The 13233-nt window shown below is 51.4% G+C and overlaps 5 protein-coding genes across 5 annotated transcripts; 3 read left to right on the forward strand and 2 right to left on the reverse strand.

Annotated features, from left to right (window-relative positions):
- Positions 1 to 56: 56 nt before the first annotated feature.
- Positions 57 to 2666, forward strand: BD324DRAFT_23150 (putative receptor). The gene is made up of 14 exons (XM_022012234.1): positions 57 to 529; positions 582 to 904; positions 956 to 1015; positions 1064 to 1312; positions 1359 to 1451; positions 1499 to 1511; positions 1565 to 1582; positions 1631 to 1645; positions 1698 to 1901; positions 1949 to 2009; positions 2058 to 2124; positions 2176 to 2187; positions 2237 to 2336; positions 2386 to 2666. Exons 1-14 carry the CDS (start codon positions 388 to 390, stop codon positions 2469 to 2471), a joined length of 1443 nt encoding a protein of 480 aa, XP_021874511.1. The 5' UTR covers positions 57 to 387; the 3' UTR covers positions 2472 to 2666.
- Positions 2667 to 3314: 648 nt separating this feature from the next.
- On the reverse strand, positions 3315 to 6888 carry BD324DRAFT_585907 (rab-GTPase-TBC domain-containing protein). Its single transcript, XM_022013741.1, has 12 exons — positions 6611 to 6888; positions 6118 to 6556; positions 5960 to 6051; positions 5873 to 5910; positions 4684 to 5821; positions 4489 to 4639; positions 4370 to 4441; positions 4228 to 4319; positions 4084 to 4183; positions 3924 to 4021; positions 3723 to 3863; positions 3315 to 3668 (listed from the first exon to the last, which is right to left on the reverse strand). Exons 1-12 carry the CDS (start codon positions 6638 to 6640, stop codon positions 3381 to 3383), a joined length of 2679 nt encoding a protein of 892 aa, XP_021874512.1. The 5' UTR covers positions 6641 to 6888; the 3' UTR covers positions 3315 to 3380.
- Positions 6889 to 10586, forward strand: BD324DRAFT_678254 (hypothetical protein). Its single transcript, XM_022018981.1, has 11 exons — positions 6889 to 7498; positions 7556 to 7867; positions 7916 to 8460; positions 8511 to 8720; positions 8786 to 9452; positions 9505 to 9623; positions 9673 to 9745; positions 9798 to 10013; positions 10070 to 10173; positions 10228 to 10414; positions 10457 to 10586. Exons 1-11 carry the CDS (start codon positions 6940 to 6942, stop codon positions 10537 to 10539), a joined length of 3075 nt encoding a protein of 1024 aa, XP_021874513.1. The 5' UTR covers positions 6889 to 6939; the 3' UTR covers positions 10540 to 10586.
- A 95-nt stretch (positions 10587 to 10681) lies between these two features.
- On the forward strand, positions 10682 to 12457 carry BD324DRAFT_612241 (WD40-repeat-containing domain protein). Its single transcript, XM_022014371.1, has 10 exons — positions 10682 to 10731; positions 10821 to 11001; positions 11127 to 11247; positions 11308 to 11370; positions 11427 to 11461; positions 11524 to 11771; positions 11827 to 11916; positions 11976 to 12100; positions 12146 to 12230; positions 12282 to 12457. Exons 1-10 carry the CDS (start codon positions 10729 to 10731, stop codon positions 12342 to 12344), a joined length of 1014 nt encoding a protein of 337 aa, XP_021874514.1. The 5' UTR covers positions 10682 to 10728; the 3' UTR covers positions 12345 to 12457.
- A 17-nt stretch (positions 12458 to 12474) lies between these two features.
- BD324DRAFT_612243 (hypothetical protein) lies at positions 12475 to 13218 on the reverse strand. The gene is made up of 3 exons (XM_022014372.1): positions 12872 to 13218; positions 12740 to 12815; positions 12475 to 12684 (listed from the first exon to the last, which is right to left on the reverse strand). The coding sequence occupies exons 1-3, from the start codon at positions 13092 to 13094 to the stop codon at positions 12576 to 12578; spliced, it is 408 nt and encodes a 135-aa protein (XP_021874515.1). The 5' UTR covers positions 13095 to 13218; the 3' UTR covers positions 12475 to 12575.
- Between the last annotated feature and the right edge of the window lie 15 nt (positions 13219 to 13233).

A 13233-nucleotide genomic window follows, 5' to 3' on the forward strand; every position in this document is an offset into this window, starting at 1 on the left:
CTCCCCCCGCGGGCTCCTGTTTCGGCGCTTTGGAGAAAAGGAAAAAAGACGCTGCTCCTGTTGCTCTTCAACTGCATTCCATATCAATCAGCTCTGTCAGTTGAGACTAGCTGTCGCTTCACACAGAGGTCCCTGGGGGAGAAGCAAGTCTACATGCTATCGATACCCCGCTGCTACCTCTCATCTCATTCCCGGAAGATCAGAGGGCACCATCACTTTTAGCGAGGTCCCGCATCTTTACCCCTCGACACGAGTCCCCCACCTCCACGCTCCTTTCAAGCATCGACCTCGAGAGTCTTAAGAGGGGTTCACAAACCGTCTTGACGATTTCAAACGTCGAAAGGTCGTGAGGATTCTCGCCTCAGCCAATCTTTGAACGATTCCATCATGACGTCGAGTACCTTGGCGTCGGGCCCGTCGGTCCCTGTAGTCCATGGCAAAACGTCGTCAAAGCTGCAGGGACGCTCTCTGCTGTATAGTGTGTCTGTCTTCCTATCTATCGGAGTCTGGCTGTTCGGGTACGATCAAGGTGGGTAGACGGCGAAAATGCGCTGCAGGAGCTGCGAGCTGACTTGCATCAGGTGTGATGTCCGGTATCATCACCGGCCCGTACTTCAAGGCCTATTTCAATCAACCGACACCTGGGGAGGTCGGAAATATGGTGGCTGTTCTGGAAATAGGTGCTTTCGTCACATCTCTGTTGGCCGCTCCCCTAGCGGACAACTATGGACGACGAATTACTCTGAGATCTGGAGCTTTGGTCTTCACTATAGGAGGTGCTATCCAGACATTCACCAATGGTTTCTGGGTCATGATCGTAGGGCGGATATTAAGCGGATTTGGTGTCGGTCAGTTGAGTATGGTCGTGCCCATCTATCAGTCAGAGATCTCTCCAGCCGAGCATGTGAGTCTCGTTGTTGTCGAATCCGGAGGATGAAGACTAATGACCTAACAGCGCGGTCTGCTTGGGTCCGTCGAATTCACGGGTAATGTGGTAGGATACGCCTGTTCTGTCGTACGTTACTATTATGAGAGTATAGAATCCAACTGACCCCGCGCTCAGTGGATTGGATACGCTTCCTCCTACTTGCAAAACGACCTGTCCTGGCGGATACCACTGTCCGTGCAGTGCATCGGAGGGCTCTTCCTTTTCCTCGGCAGTTTCATCACTCCTGAATCACCTCGGTTCCTAATCGACCAGGACCGTGAAGTGGAGGGTCTCGCCGTCATTGCGGATTTCCAGGGCAAGCCATTAGATCACGAAGATGTTCAGTTGGAATTCAAGGAAATTAAGGATGCAGTGCTCGCAGATGTGAGTTGCGCCGAGAGGTGTCTGAACTTTGCTCACCTCGCTGCAGCGCGCCGTGGGGGACCGATCCTACGGCGCTTTATGGAGACGATACAAGGGCAGAGTCTTGATCGCCATGAGTAGTCAAATGTTTGCGCAGCTGGTAAGCGAATCCCGCATTTCCTGTTACTTGACTTACGTGTCGCACAGAATGGTATCAACGGTACGTGTCATTCGTCTGACTGGAGTCATGCTTGCTTATCTCGCTGGAATCAGTCATTTCTTATTACGCTCGTACGTCCGGCTGTGTCTTAATCTGAGCCTCACTAACGCTATTGTCAGCTTTGGTATTTGAACGTTAGTCGATTCATCCCATCCCAAGGTCCAAGCGAGCTGACAAGTGATTCAGAGGCTAATTGGGTCGGAAGAGATGCAATCCTCATGACTGGATACAACTCCCTCTGTTACGTGGCATCTACCCTCGTTCCCTGGTTCTTGGTGGACCGAGCTGGTCGTCGGCCAATCCTTCTTTCCGGAGCAGTGGCCATGGCGATATCCTTGACGGCTATGGGTTGGTGGATTTACATTGATCAAGCTATGACGCCAACTGCGGGTGCGTCACGTGAACCTTTCCCTCGGAGAATGACTGACAACAGCTAGTGGTGGCATGTGTGATCATTTACAATGCTGCCTTCGGAATGAGTTGGGGACCTATTCCATGGTACGTTATGCGTGCACCCGGATGGCGACGGCGTTGAAGGCACTGCAGGCTATATCCTCCCGAAATTATGCCCTTGCCTTTCCGAGCCAAGGGAGTCTCCTTGTCGACCGCTACCGTGAGATTGTAGCTGCCGTATGAGATACTAAAGCTGACGATGCGTCGTAAGAATTGGCTCTTTGTAAGTCATCATGGCGAACATTCCAACGTGTGGCTGACGCCATTTCCAGAACTATTGGGTCGGTGTCTCGACTCCGCTGCTCCAGCAACTCATCGCTTGGCGATTATACCCTATGCACGCTTTCTTCTGTTGCGTGTCATTTGTCCTGGGTGAGTGCAATGTCGTAGAGGGGAAGAGCTTTCACTCAGACATTATCAGTCTACTTCTTGTACCCTGAAACCCGGGGCGTGGCTCTAGAGGACATGGACAAGTGGGTGACGAACAACGTGCAAGACATTTGCTGATATTGTTCTTTAGACTGTTCGGTGACGAGATTGTCGAGGACGAAGATGATGATGATTACGTTCCTGTGGATGACGGAGACGATGCTGGCGACGACGTGTCTGAATCCGAAGTTTCATTTGTCAACGGCCGAGGACAAGGCAAGCGTTCAAGATCGAGAAGCTCGTCTTCGTCACTGCCTATATACCACAATCGGAACGAAGTAGGAGGATCAAACTCGGGAATGTTTGGACAAATATCCCGCGCGATGGGAGGAGTATTTGGAAGACCACGTAAAGGGAGCGTGAGGGGAGAGTACAACTCTCTAGGAGGTTCGAACGATTCATAGGAACTCGCGAGTGAGTCGGCACTCTCCATGCTGGGATGATCCCTGACGCCCCATCTTCAGGGCTAGATACTAGACGCACGAGTAGGATGAGAGGAGCCTCCGGAGAGCATTTCGATGTCCAAGCTGCTCGAGAATTTGAGGATCTTCCTGAGGAAGATGAAGAGGATGAAGGTCCTTTTGAAGAGGCTCGACTGGGTGCCTCTCCGGAAATACCATCAGAATCGTTACCTTTACCCTCATCTTCAACTTCTTCATCTCGACCCACTACATCCTTCTCGTGAGAACCGGTATCTGGCCTCGAGACGTTTATCCAGTCCTTAATTCCTTCACATCACATGTAGCGACATAGAAGCCGAGCTTTCCTTTGCATGCAAAAAGACATTTCTTTCCTTTCTTCCCTTGAGAAGTCTCAGCGGAGAGTGTGTCAGCGACGGAAACGATCCAGGAAGAAATGTACAGTCGACTCATTTGAAGTCTACCGCAATCTCTCGGCTCGGTGAGACTGCCAGCGACCAAATCCAAATGACAACGATATATATTCACAATTGCGTGTCTATGAAGCGTCGAGTACAAACAAACGCATCTACAACCTCTTGCCATCCTCTTTCCAGCTATCTAGTAAGTCTCTTAATTGAGGAGTGAGAATCTGTTTATCTCTCTCAATGTTGGCAAGTCGCTCCTTGTCCTCATCGGACTGCTCTTGAACTCCTGCGACGGATGACGCATTTGCACGTTTCCGCAAGTCGACCGATGAACCTGAGTCACCTGCTTCTCCTTCCGCCTCTGCAATGCCTTTATCTAGTTCTTCCACGAGGTTCTTGAAAGAGAGGAATAAGACTTCCGCTTGAGCCAACGTCGAGTCAAGCTCAATCTGAGATGAGGCGTAAGCTTGTCGATGGATGTCATGTTGCAAAAGTTAGCTCACCGTCCCAGAGAGGTTGTTTGCATACTTGAGGACCTCGTCAAATTCTGTTAGATACCTCAGTATGACATCTCGATGAGACTGGAGGATGGCGAGTGCTATGAAGAGGACAAAGTGGGTCGAATAGAAGTCAGTCCAGAGCACCTGATCGAGAGCATGAGCCGGCTGATCATCACACTTCCACAGGGGAATAGAGCGACTCACGTCCCAGAGTCTGATGACATCCTCAAATTTGAATTCTCGTTTGAAAGCGATAAGCACCCATCGGTAGCAGAAGAAGAGGTTCAACGAGCCTGTTCTCTCTATCGGCGATAGTTAGTGACGCAGTATACCTGCCACTCTGTTGCTGCTGCTGATGACATACCTAGATGTGAGTACAGCTCTGGATCCATGACGCCAATGAGTTGCTGAAGTGTTGATAGCTGCATACGCATCCCACTTTGGTCTCGCAGAAAATTTGTCTCCTGAGGCAGCCTCAGCAATCGACTCGCGAGCACGCTGGACCCACCATCATCTTCATGACTCCCACGAGTCCCCAGAAGGCATCGGCCTCGTTGGCTTCCAGGACAACATAGATGGGAGATAGGAGATCTGACATGCCTGGTGAAAGGTTGAGCAACGCTCCCGTCGTCACGGATGAGGGGTCATACCTTGCACGTAGCCAAGGTCTGGATGATATGAGTGGTAAGTCATCAGGATGGTACGGAGTGCGGCAACGTGAGCTGTGGACTAATCAGCCCCATGGACTCTCCCAATCACTTCAGCTCACGGTTGAGCAACGCTTGTCTGCCATCGCTCTCAATCGTATCATCAAAAGCAGAAGACGGTCCTACTTCCTCAATCTCGCTTTGACCTTTAGCCATGGCCTCGGCAGGTATGGCAAATATAGGCTGAGTTCGATCTGTCCGTCTGCAGTCGACCTGAGAGAACGTCAGCTTAGCTCTAATACAGTGAGCTGGCTCACATCAATGCGGTGCCACTCTTCCTTCCACTCTTCCGTCTCTTGCTCTGCGGTCTCCTTCTGCCATTTGCTCTTCAATCTCTCGTACTCTGCCCGATTATCCTCCCTCTTCTTCTGTCTTGCCTCTTGTCGTTTCTGTCTGTCCGCTTCCAAACCGCCCAACCCACCTAATGACCATGGCACGATCCCCAATAATACTTCCCAGCCTTCCCTTCGGGCGCGCTTCTGATCGGGCTCCGGTGAATCGGTAAAGCCACGTTGGAAGATCTCCCGTCGGATCCAAAGCTCGTCTCGGCCCTGAGCTGCAAAGGTGTCCCAGTCGTGACTCGTGATGGGATGATGGGGTCTCCTCGTGGAGTGAGGCACTGGTCGCTTAGAATTCGGCGAGGATAGAATGGAGAATACGCCAAGGGATGAAGTGAGGTCATCCACTGCAGAATCGTCTTTCCCTAGACCAGCTTTTCCCGCTACTTCTTCGCGTCTAGATCGTTCACCCTCTTCGGCAACGACCCGAGCCCATCGTGCAAGGTAGAGTCTGGCAGACTCAAATTCCGTCACCACATCATTTTTGCCATTCTTTGGCGGCAGGCGTCCCGAGCGTTCCCATTCACCGTGCGCATTTACAAGTGACCTGACTGCAGGCGGCAAACGCGGTACCACTTCCTGTGCGAGAGGGTGAGACAGGACCTGTTGAGTGATCTGGTTGGCCGTCTTGCGCGAGAACCGAGTGATCTGAGAAAGACCGCTCAGGAGCGCTTGCTTTGGAGTTGTGTCGTTTCCGATGACCGCCTTGGCGTCTGGAAAGCCTCCCTTCGGAGGAGGGTAAGCCTGTTCTGGGATCTTGCCCTCGGCGTGGCGAGACGGAAGGGCATCACTCGAGACACCCGCCTCGTGCACTTCTCGATCCGACTTTGACGGATTGATGAGCCATAATTCAGCATTATGATTGGCGTGTCCAGAGACCAGTCTTGATTTGAGCAGAGTAGCTCGAGTCTGCAGCAGGTGTAGGAAGGATGGGAATCCCCATTGCGGTCGACCGATAGGGCGGGAAGGATTAGTTTTGGTGTATGAAGTTGAAGCCAGCATTGGTGACTCGTCATCGTGGAAGAATAGAGTCGGCAAAGAGATGCCTCCGGCCAAACTAGCATTTGATGAGCTCGCTTTTTCACAACAGTGGCCTGGCCTATCTCACTTAAGTGTAGCGGATCCGTACCAATGAGAGAGACTTGGCTATGCCTAAAGTCAGCTCATCATGATACTTGCCCAAGTTCAAGCTTACAGGATACACCAAGATGCTGTAAATTCCTGATAGGGGTACTGAGAAGGCGTACTTCTCGCCCCTGGCTGGTGGGACCGATACAAAGACAAAGTCTTTAATCGAATGTCAACGTTAACGGACATTAAGGGTTGGGACAAGGGTTGAGGTCGCCTACCTACCTTCGTCATATTTCTCATTTTCAGTCGCCTCCTCACTGATTCGAGCATCGACGCGCTTGTATCCCTCTCTATCCTCTTTGTCCATCTTGTTCAGTAACTCATCTGGGACCCAAGTGACAAGCAGCTCCGTGCTAGTGGTTGACGGTGACCTAACGCCTCCTTCCGAATCAGTCTGAACGGCATGACCTCGAGTCTCGACAATGCCGAGATAGCCAGACACATTATCTTTGTTGAATTGTGTCGGATGAATGGCAATATGAGATTTGCAGTAGAGTAGCTTGGCCTTTGGCCTGTCTGATGAGCTGGATGACATGGAGGAAGGTTGGGACAAGTGTTCAAAGTCGGACAAGGGAGAGTGGGGAACTTGAGTCAAAGAAGCTGTGGAATAGTCTAGGATAGATGGAAGTGAGTCGTCAGAAGCCGACGAGGTACGTCTGACCTGTGGCGAGCATGGTAAGCTGGGTTGGAGTGGCAGAAAATGGATCCAGCTCACTGTGTTCTTATTGGATCTCTGGGCTGTCATGATCTGGGATCACGAAATAAGATCCTGTCGTGGCCAAATCGTCCCCACTGTCGTCTCTGTTCACGCTGGAGTAGACACACTGACGACAAGTGGTACTGAGTGAGCCATGCACAGCAGCCTCGCAAGACTCGTCACTGTCCTGGCCTCCACAATTCCGACTGATAGCGGTGATCGCCGCCTAATGGAAAAACGTGGAACTGACATATACTGGCTTGGGGGGCGACGAGGCGACTGTCCAATATATATATACGTGCGGACACGCGCTGCTAGCCTAGAGCTGTAGAAGACGGCTACTCAAGATGCCGCCTAGATCGAGGTATGCCGTGGACCCGAGTCTGCAAGGTCAGCCTCAATCTCAACAGCAGTTTCAGCAGCAGCAATATTCGCAACAGCCGTATCCGACGCTGAACCAGGATCCACATCTGCACCAAGGAGCCGATGGACGAACTCAAGCGTCCACAGGGGAATACGCACCAGTCCAGCAGCAGCATCATCAGTATGGTCAATCCCTACAGACCAGCGGATCCGCAAGCTATGGTCACGGTCATGGTGCTCTGTCAGGTCCTCCTGACCATTATGGCAAGCCCCAACCTCAATCCGGGCTCGAACAAACACAACAGTTTCAACCTGCTCTGGGGCATTCCGTCGTGCCTCCTCAACATCACATTCCAGCACCTCCTCATTCTTCTGGACCAGCGCTTACCGGTCCGCGAGTCAGGATCGACCCTAGTCAGATGCCAAATCCTATCGAAGCTCAGGAGATGGATCAGAATCTGTGGGACGATGAGGATTACTTGAGCTGTCAATCTAAAGGGATTATACCGCTAGGAGGGACAGATTGGAGAGGTGTAGATCAGGGTGAGTTGTTCGCTGAACCAAAATCAGACATCCGTTCTTACCATGCCCATTGTTCAGGCAACTCTCTACCGCGACACATCCGACCTACCCTACCGACCATTCCGACCAACTCCCAGCTACTAGACACCACTGCGCTCCCATTCGGACTCATCATTCAGCCGTTCGCGACCCTTCGATACGACGAAGCACCCATTCCTGTCGTCTCTAGCTTTGTCTCTGGACAGTCGGCCTTTGATCCACTCCAGGAATCGGAAGAAGATGTCGGACCGCCACGGTGCGATAAATGCAGAGGATATATCAATCCTTGGGCACGATGGCAGGACGGTGGCAGAAAGTGGGGCTGTAATCTGTGTGGCAACGCCAATGCTGGTGAGTCCCCTTTTCATCGGAATTCTACAGAGCTTACACCTGGACTAGTCTCCGACCTGTACTTCTCCCACCTCGGGCCTACGGGCCAGAGACTAGATCACGACTCACGACCTGAATTACAACATGGGACTGTCGATTTCGCAGTATCAAAAGATTATCATGCGCCTCAGCCACCGCCTTCGGGCTCACTCCTAGACTCTGTAACCGATACCACTACTGATGCGCTGTCGTCTACTGCCTCGGATCTCTTTACAGGTCTCCAAGCTTCTCTCGGTCAAGGGACTTCTCGAGGTCCAACTCCGACACCGGGTAACAGGGATCGTGAGAAGGAAAAGAAAAAGGACAAGAGACGTGTACGAAAGCCTGCCCCGATATCTAGAGTGTTTGTGATCGATGTCAGTGGTCCTAGCATCGGGAGAGGAATTGTAAGAGAGGTCTGTGAAGGGATCAGGAGGGCAATATATGGATCCTCGAAGCCTGAAGGAATTAACGGCGGGGCAGAAGAACAAGAAGAGGACGAGGATATCATGGCGAGAGGGGAAAGAGTGGCCATTGTTACAGTGGCGGAGACGGTTGGATTCTGGAATCTCTCTGTGCGTCAGCGATGAGGTGTTTAAAGCGACAAGCTGATGCTGTTTCCTAGCCCGGCTTACCAGCACCAACCCTTATGGTTGTTTCAGATCTCGACGACATGTTCATCCCTCTCGCTGGAAATAGTTTCTTAGTGGATCCTCAGATATCTAGGTCACAGGTGGAAGCATTGCTGAACTTGATACCGGACATGATGGAGCAGCAATCGGAGGGCATCCGCGTCGCCGCAGGATCAGCCATCAAGGGCGTTTTATCGGGACTCGTAAGTCACAGCGAGCGGTCTAGTGCCCCTCAGAGCAATAGTCCAGGCTGATCTCGCGCTTGCAGAGAATGCTCGGTGGTCAGATCAATCTCTACCTCTCTGCGTTGCCTACTGTTGGTCTGGGCAAGCTGACCGCAAGGGATGATCCTGGATCTTCTGGAACAGACAAGGAGAAAGCATTGTTTGGTCCCGCCGACCCGTTTTGGCGTGTGACAGCAGAGGAAATGGCAGAATGCGGAGTCGGTGTCAACCTCTTCCTGTTTCCTGATCAATATACCGATGTTGCGTCTGTTGGCGCCCTCGCCTCGATCACAGGCGGGGAAGTCTTCTTCCATCCCAAATTCAACCCTGTTCGAGATCGCGACACCCTACACGACGAGATCAAGCGCGTAATGGTTAGAGAAACGGTATACAACGCTACGATCCGCATCCGGTGCTCAAACGGGTTGCGGGTGGCGGATCATATTGGAAACCACTATCAACGATCCATGACGGACTTGGAGTACGGCCTAATAGACGAATCGAAAGCGTTCGCAGCGGCTCTGAAACACGAAGGTCAAAGGTTGGACGACCGACAACCGGCTTTCGTCCAGGTTGCTGTGCTCTATACGAGCTCATCTGGGGAAAGGAGAGTGAGATGTCTCAACCTCAGCTTGACGACAACGAGCTTGATAGGGAACGTTTTTCGATTCGCGGATCTCGATGCCGCCGTCACTTTGTTCGTCAAGGATGGTGAGTTCTCGCAGTCAGGACGAGGTGTTGGCGACTGATCAGGATCCTCTAGCTGTGTCGCAGATGCCCCAGAAGGCTCTCAAAGACATTCGCACGAATCTCAGCAATCGGTGTAATAGGATATTGTTGATGTACCGGAAGCATTGTGCGCCAGCAGTCCAACAGGGTCAAGTGAGTCCACATTGGCTAAGGACGTGCCGCTCGCTTACATCGTGCCCAGCTCATCCTGCCGGAGAGCTTCAAGCTTTTGCCGCTATACACTCTCTGCATGCTCAAGTGCAAGCCACTGAAAGGTGAGAGACGCATCACATTTATATTCGGGTGAGGCTAACTCACGGTGATTAGGTGGAAACGTCTCCTCGGACGTTCGATCGCACTACATGCGCCTCATTCGCTCCTTCTCAGTCGTTAGCACCATGAACTTTCTCTATCCTCGATTATTGGCGATCCATGATCTCAGCGAAGACGTTGGATTCCCAGGTGCCAATGGGAGGTTAAAATTACCCCGATTTATGAGAGCAAGCTACGCCTGGATGGTCGCGGAGGGAGCGTATCTGATGAGTAGGTTGACAGAGGGGTCATGGAAGAGAAGAATCAAAAGCTGATCAAAGCTGTAGCTAATGGAGAGATCGCCATGATTTGGTTCGGCGGAGGTGTCTCACCTCAAATTATCGATGACATTTACGGCGCGGAGAGCTTGCAGGAACTGGACATACGTATTGTAAGTGGTTTGTAACCTTCGACCTGAGGGGATTTATCTGATGTTGGGAAATAGACACGCCTACCGAAGCTGCCGACACTATTATCTACCCAGCTGCGTAATATCATCACTCATCTAGAAGGCATCGTCGGTCACACGCTACCCGTCATCATGGTCAGGCAGAATATGGATGGCACAGAGATTGAGTTCGCCAACATGCTGGTTGAAGACAGCAATAATGATGCTTTGAGCTATGCCGACTGTGAGTCTATCACGAAGCTTTTCACGCTGATCCAGTGTACAGATCTCATGACTGCCCATAAGAGTATAACGAATGAGTTGAGTGGAAGTTCTGGGAAAGAAGGCTGGATGCCTTGGTCTTCATAGAGCCTGCCGGATCTCAATCTATGCACGATGCACGCATGCACGCATGCAGAGTAAAATGTAGCTCTGTTCACAGTAATGCCACATGGAAAATCGCCACGAATTTTTGGCGACTCTTTTACAAAATTGTCGCTGCATCCATCCACAAAGTGTCGTGGATTGAAGCAGGCTACACACTAAACGCATACCGTCATGGTGAGTGACAGACAACAACAAGGCCATGTCTTGCAGCTACTACGGTGTACAGACTTATAGCTCGGGTTCGCTGACCTGTACCCTCACAGAAACCAATCATTCTCCAAGGACACGAACGGTCCTTGACTCAAATTGTCTTCAATGCCGAGGGTGATCTCCTATTCTCTGCGTCCAAGGACGTAGGTGTCAACGTGTGGTTCACCTCGAACGGTGAAAGATTGGGAACGTTCAACGGGCACAATGGAACGGTATGGACCGTAGCTGTAGACTGTGAGTGCAGACAGGTGGGATGTACGGGGGCAGGAAACAATGCTGATTTTTCTTCGATCCTTGCTTTTGCCGCTTTTCTCTCAACTCTCTCCTCGCGTATGATCTCTCATATGGGTGTTCTACAGCTCAATCCAGATACCTTGTCACTGGATCTGCGGACAACACGATGAGATTATGGGACGTCCAGACTGGTAAATGTCTGAAAGTCTGGGAGTTCTTAACGGCAGTCAAGAGGGTGGCGTGGAGGTGAGCGAGGAACGATTGAGATTCGCAGTGGAGCGGCATACTGATACAAGCCCCTATCAGCGAGGACGATTCGATGATTCTCTCCATCACTGAACAGCGTCAGGGTCAACAGAGTATGCTGAGGTGCGTCATGTTCCTGGGAATGGGGTTCCTGTGGTCAAGCTCATCTCTCTCTACAGGATATACTCTATCAACCGGGAAGACCCTACCAACCGTACGTTCTTCTGATGAAAGGCTGCAAAAGAAAGTGTTGTTGACTTTGCCCCCCTATTGCAGAATCCAACACGCCCATCAACGAAATCAACATCTCGACATACGGACCCAAAGCCACCGTCGCCCTTTTCGCCCCCCTATCCGATGTAATCATTACAGGTCATGAGTCAGGCAAGATTGCAAAATACGACGTCAAAACGGGTGAAGAGATACAGAGGACCAATGAGAGTCATTTCGGAGAGATTACAGATATCCAATTGAGTCCGGATGGCACGTATTTCATCACGTCAAGCAAGGACAAGACCGCCAAGGTGGGTATAAGTTCTCAGATATACAAGATGTCACCAGCTAACTCTCGTTCACCAGCTGTTCGACGTCGAGACGCTCGACGAGATGAAAGGTTACGTGACTGAAACACCCCTCAACTCGGCTTGCATTGCTCCTTTGAGACCATATGTGAGTCGGCATGGGACTACTTGCAATTTTGGGGGACTGCGCTCATCTGCTTCCCTTAGGTCATCCTCGGAGGTGGTCAGGAAGCCATGAACGTCACCACCACTGGTCAGCGGGCTGGTAAATTTGAGGCCAGGTTCTGGCACAAATTGTTCGAGGAGGAAGTTGGACGAGTCAGGGGACATTTGTGAGTTGCGCGGCCAGCAGATGCAGTCAACTAAACTCTCGTCAGCGGCCCGATAAATACTCTCGCTGTGCACCCTCAAGGCAAAGCATACGCATCAGGGGCAGAGGATGGATTCGTGCGAGTTCACTGGGTGAGTCATAGCACACTATTGGAGCCGCCCACGCTCATGCAATTCTCTCAGTTTGACGAGTCATACTTCCGGAGTAGACCGTTCGGAGATCTCGAGCCGGAAGTCGAGGTATGAGCAAGGAGCTGGAGGTCGCTCAGAGGATGGCATATTGGCCCAAGTGTAGGCATTCGAAAATTGGAGCTGGTTGGCCTGTTGTGCGAATCAGAGTGTAATGTATAGATCTCTGCCTTGCTGCCACTCGTCTATGGAGTCAAAAATGTTACATGCGCAATATGCTTTTGAGCGTCTTCGACCTGCTCGTATAGTCCCTCATAGTTTACGTGTCCTCTTGTGCTTCGCTTTCTCTTACATTGGCAGTCCATCAATCTCAATGTCCGCAGCACGACGTTGTGATCTCAGTGTTCTGTTGGCACTCTGAGCCATTTCCCGTTGTTTTTGTGCCAGGAGGTATGATCTAAGAAAGGCGTGAGCTGGACTTCGGAGCATAGAGGCGCGAAATAGAAGCTCACATTCTCAATCTTGACCAGTAGTAGATGTATCCGACAGGAGCCCAGACAGCCGCAGTCTTAAGATAGACCGATGGGACTGTATTGAGCGTGATCAGTGACACCCTAGCGTGAAGTGTGAGAGTTCCAACCTACCCAGCCACTTAATCTTTGTGATTGCCTTCATTTCCGGTGTATAATGATACAATTTTGTCTCCATCAAGATAGCCACCTGAGTCGCCTTGACGCCCAGTCCGAACATTGTAGAAGTGATCATGTTGAATGCTAATCTCGAGTTGGAGTGATCGGATTGACGAGGAGGCCAGACTTTGTCGGCGGAACTGGAATAAGATGGAGACCGGGTGGAAGAGGAAGACATGGTGGGGGTTGGGGAGAGATCCGGAAGAGCCAATGGGAAGAGAGACGTGAGGAGTAGGAGGCTCGGTACACCGCCGCCTGTTGAAAGAGAGGAGATGGGCAGGGAGGGTGCTGTTAGCAGTGATCGCAGACACGAAGCG

The sequence above is a fragment of the Kockovaella imperatae genome (genome assembly GCF_002102565.1).
Source record: "Kockovaella imperatae strain NRRL Y-17943 chromosome Unknown BD324scaffold_1, whole genome shotgun sequence".
Lineage (NCBI taxonomy): Eukaryota > Fungi > Basidiomycota > Tremellomycetes > Tremellales > Cuniculitremaceae > Kockovaella > Kockovaella imperatae.

Bases quoted from the DNA above. Each gene is read 5' to 3' on its own strand.
- BD324DRAFT_23150 (XM_022012234.1), top strand. From the start codon at position 388: ATGACGTCGAGTACCTTGGCGTCGGGCCCGTCGGTCCCTGTAGTCCAT. The intron at 1,902-1,948 runs GTGCGTCACGTG...GACAACAGCTAG, and splicing joins AGCTATGACGCCAACTGCGG to TGGTGGCATGTGTGATCATT. The intron at 2,010-2,057 runs GTACGTTATGCG...AAGGCACTGCAG, and splicing joins AGTTGGGGACCTATTCCATG to GCTATATCCTCCCGAAATTA.
- BD324DRAFT_585907 (XM_022013741.1), bottom strand. From the start codon at position 6,640: ATGACAGCCCAGAGATCCAATAAGAACACA. The intron at 5,911-5,959 runs GTAAGCTTGAAC...CTTTAGGCATAG, and splicing joins ACAGCATCTTGGTGTATCCT to CCAAGTCTCTCTCATTGGTA. The intron at 4,184-4,227 runs GTGGGTCCAGCG...AGGCTGCCTCAG, and splicing joins TGGGAGTCATGAAGATGATG to GAGACAAATTTTCTGCGAGA.
- BD324DRAFT_678254 (XM_022018981.1), top strand. From the start codon at position 6,940: ATGCCGCCTAGATCGAGGTATGCCGTGGACCCGAGTCTGCAAGGTCAG. The intron at 9,624-9,672 runs GTGAGTCCACAT...CATCGTGCCCAG, and splicing joins CAGCAGTCCAACAGGGTCAA to CTCATCCTGCCGGAGAGCTT. The intron at 10,174-10,227 runs GTAAGTGGTTTG...GTTGGGAAATAG, and splicing joins AGGAACTGGACATACGTATT to ACACGCCTACCGAAGCTGCC.
- BD324DRAFT_612241 (XM_022014371.1), top strand. The intron at 11,002-11,126 runs GTGAGTGCAGAC...GGTGTTCTACAG, and splicing joins ATGGACCGTAGCTGTAGACT to CTCAATCCAGATACCTTGTC. The intron at 11,917-11,975 runs GTGAGTCGGCAT...TGCTTCCCTTAG, and splicing joins TTGCTCCTTTGAGACCATAT to GTCATCCTCGGAGGTGGTCA.
- BD324DRAFT_612243 (XM_022014372.1), bottom strand. From the start codon at position 13,094: ATGTCTTCCTCTTCCACCCGGTCTCCATCTTATTCCAGTTCCGCCGAC. The intron at 12,816-12,871 runs GTAGGTTGGAAC...CGCTCAATACAG, and splicing joins CACAAAGATTAAGTGGCTGG to TCCCATCGGTCTATCTTAAG. The intron at 12,685-12,739 runs GTGAGCTTCTAT...CGCCTTTCTTAG, and splicing joins TACTGGTCAAGATTGAGAAT to ATCATACCTCCTGGCACAAA.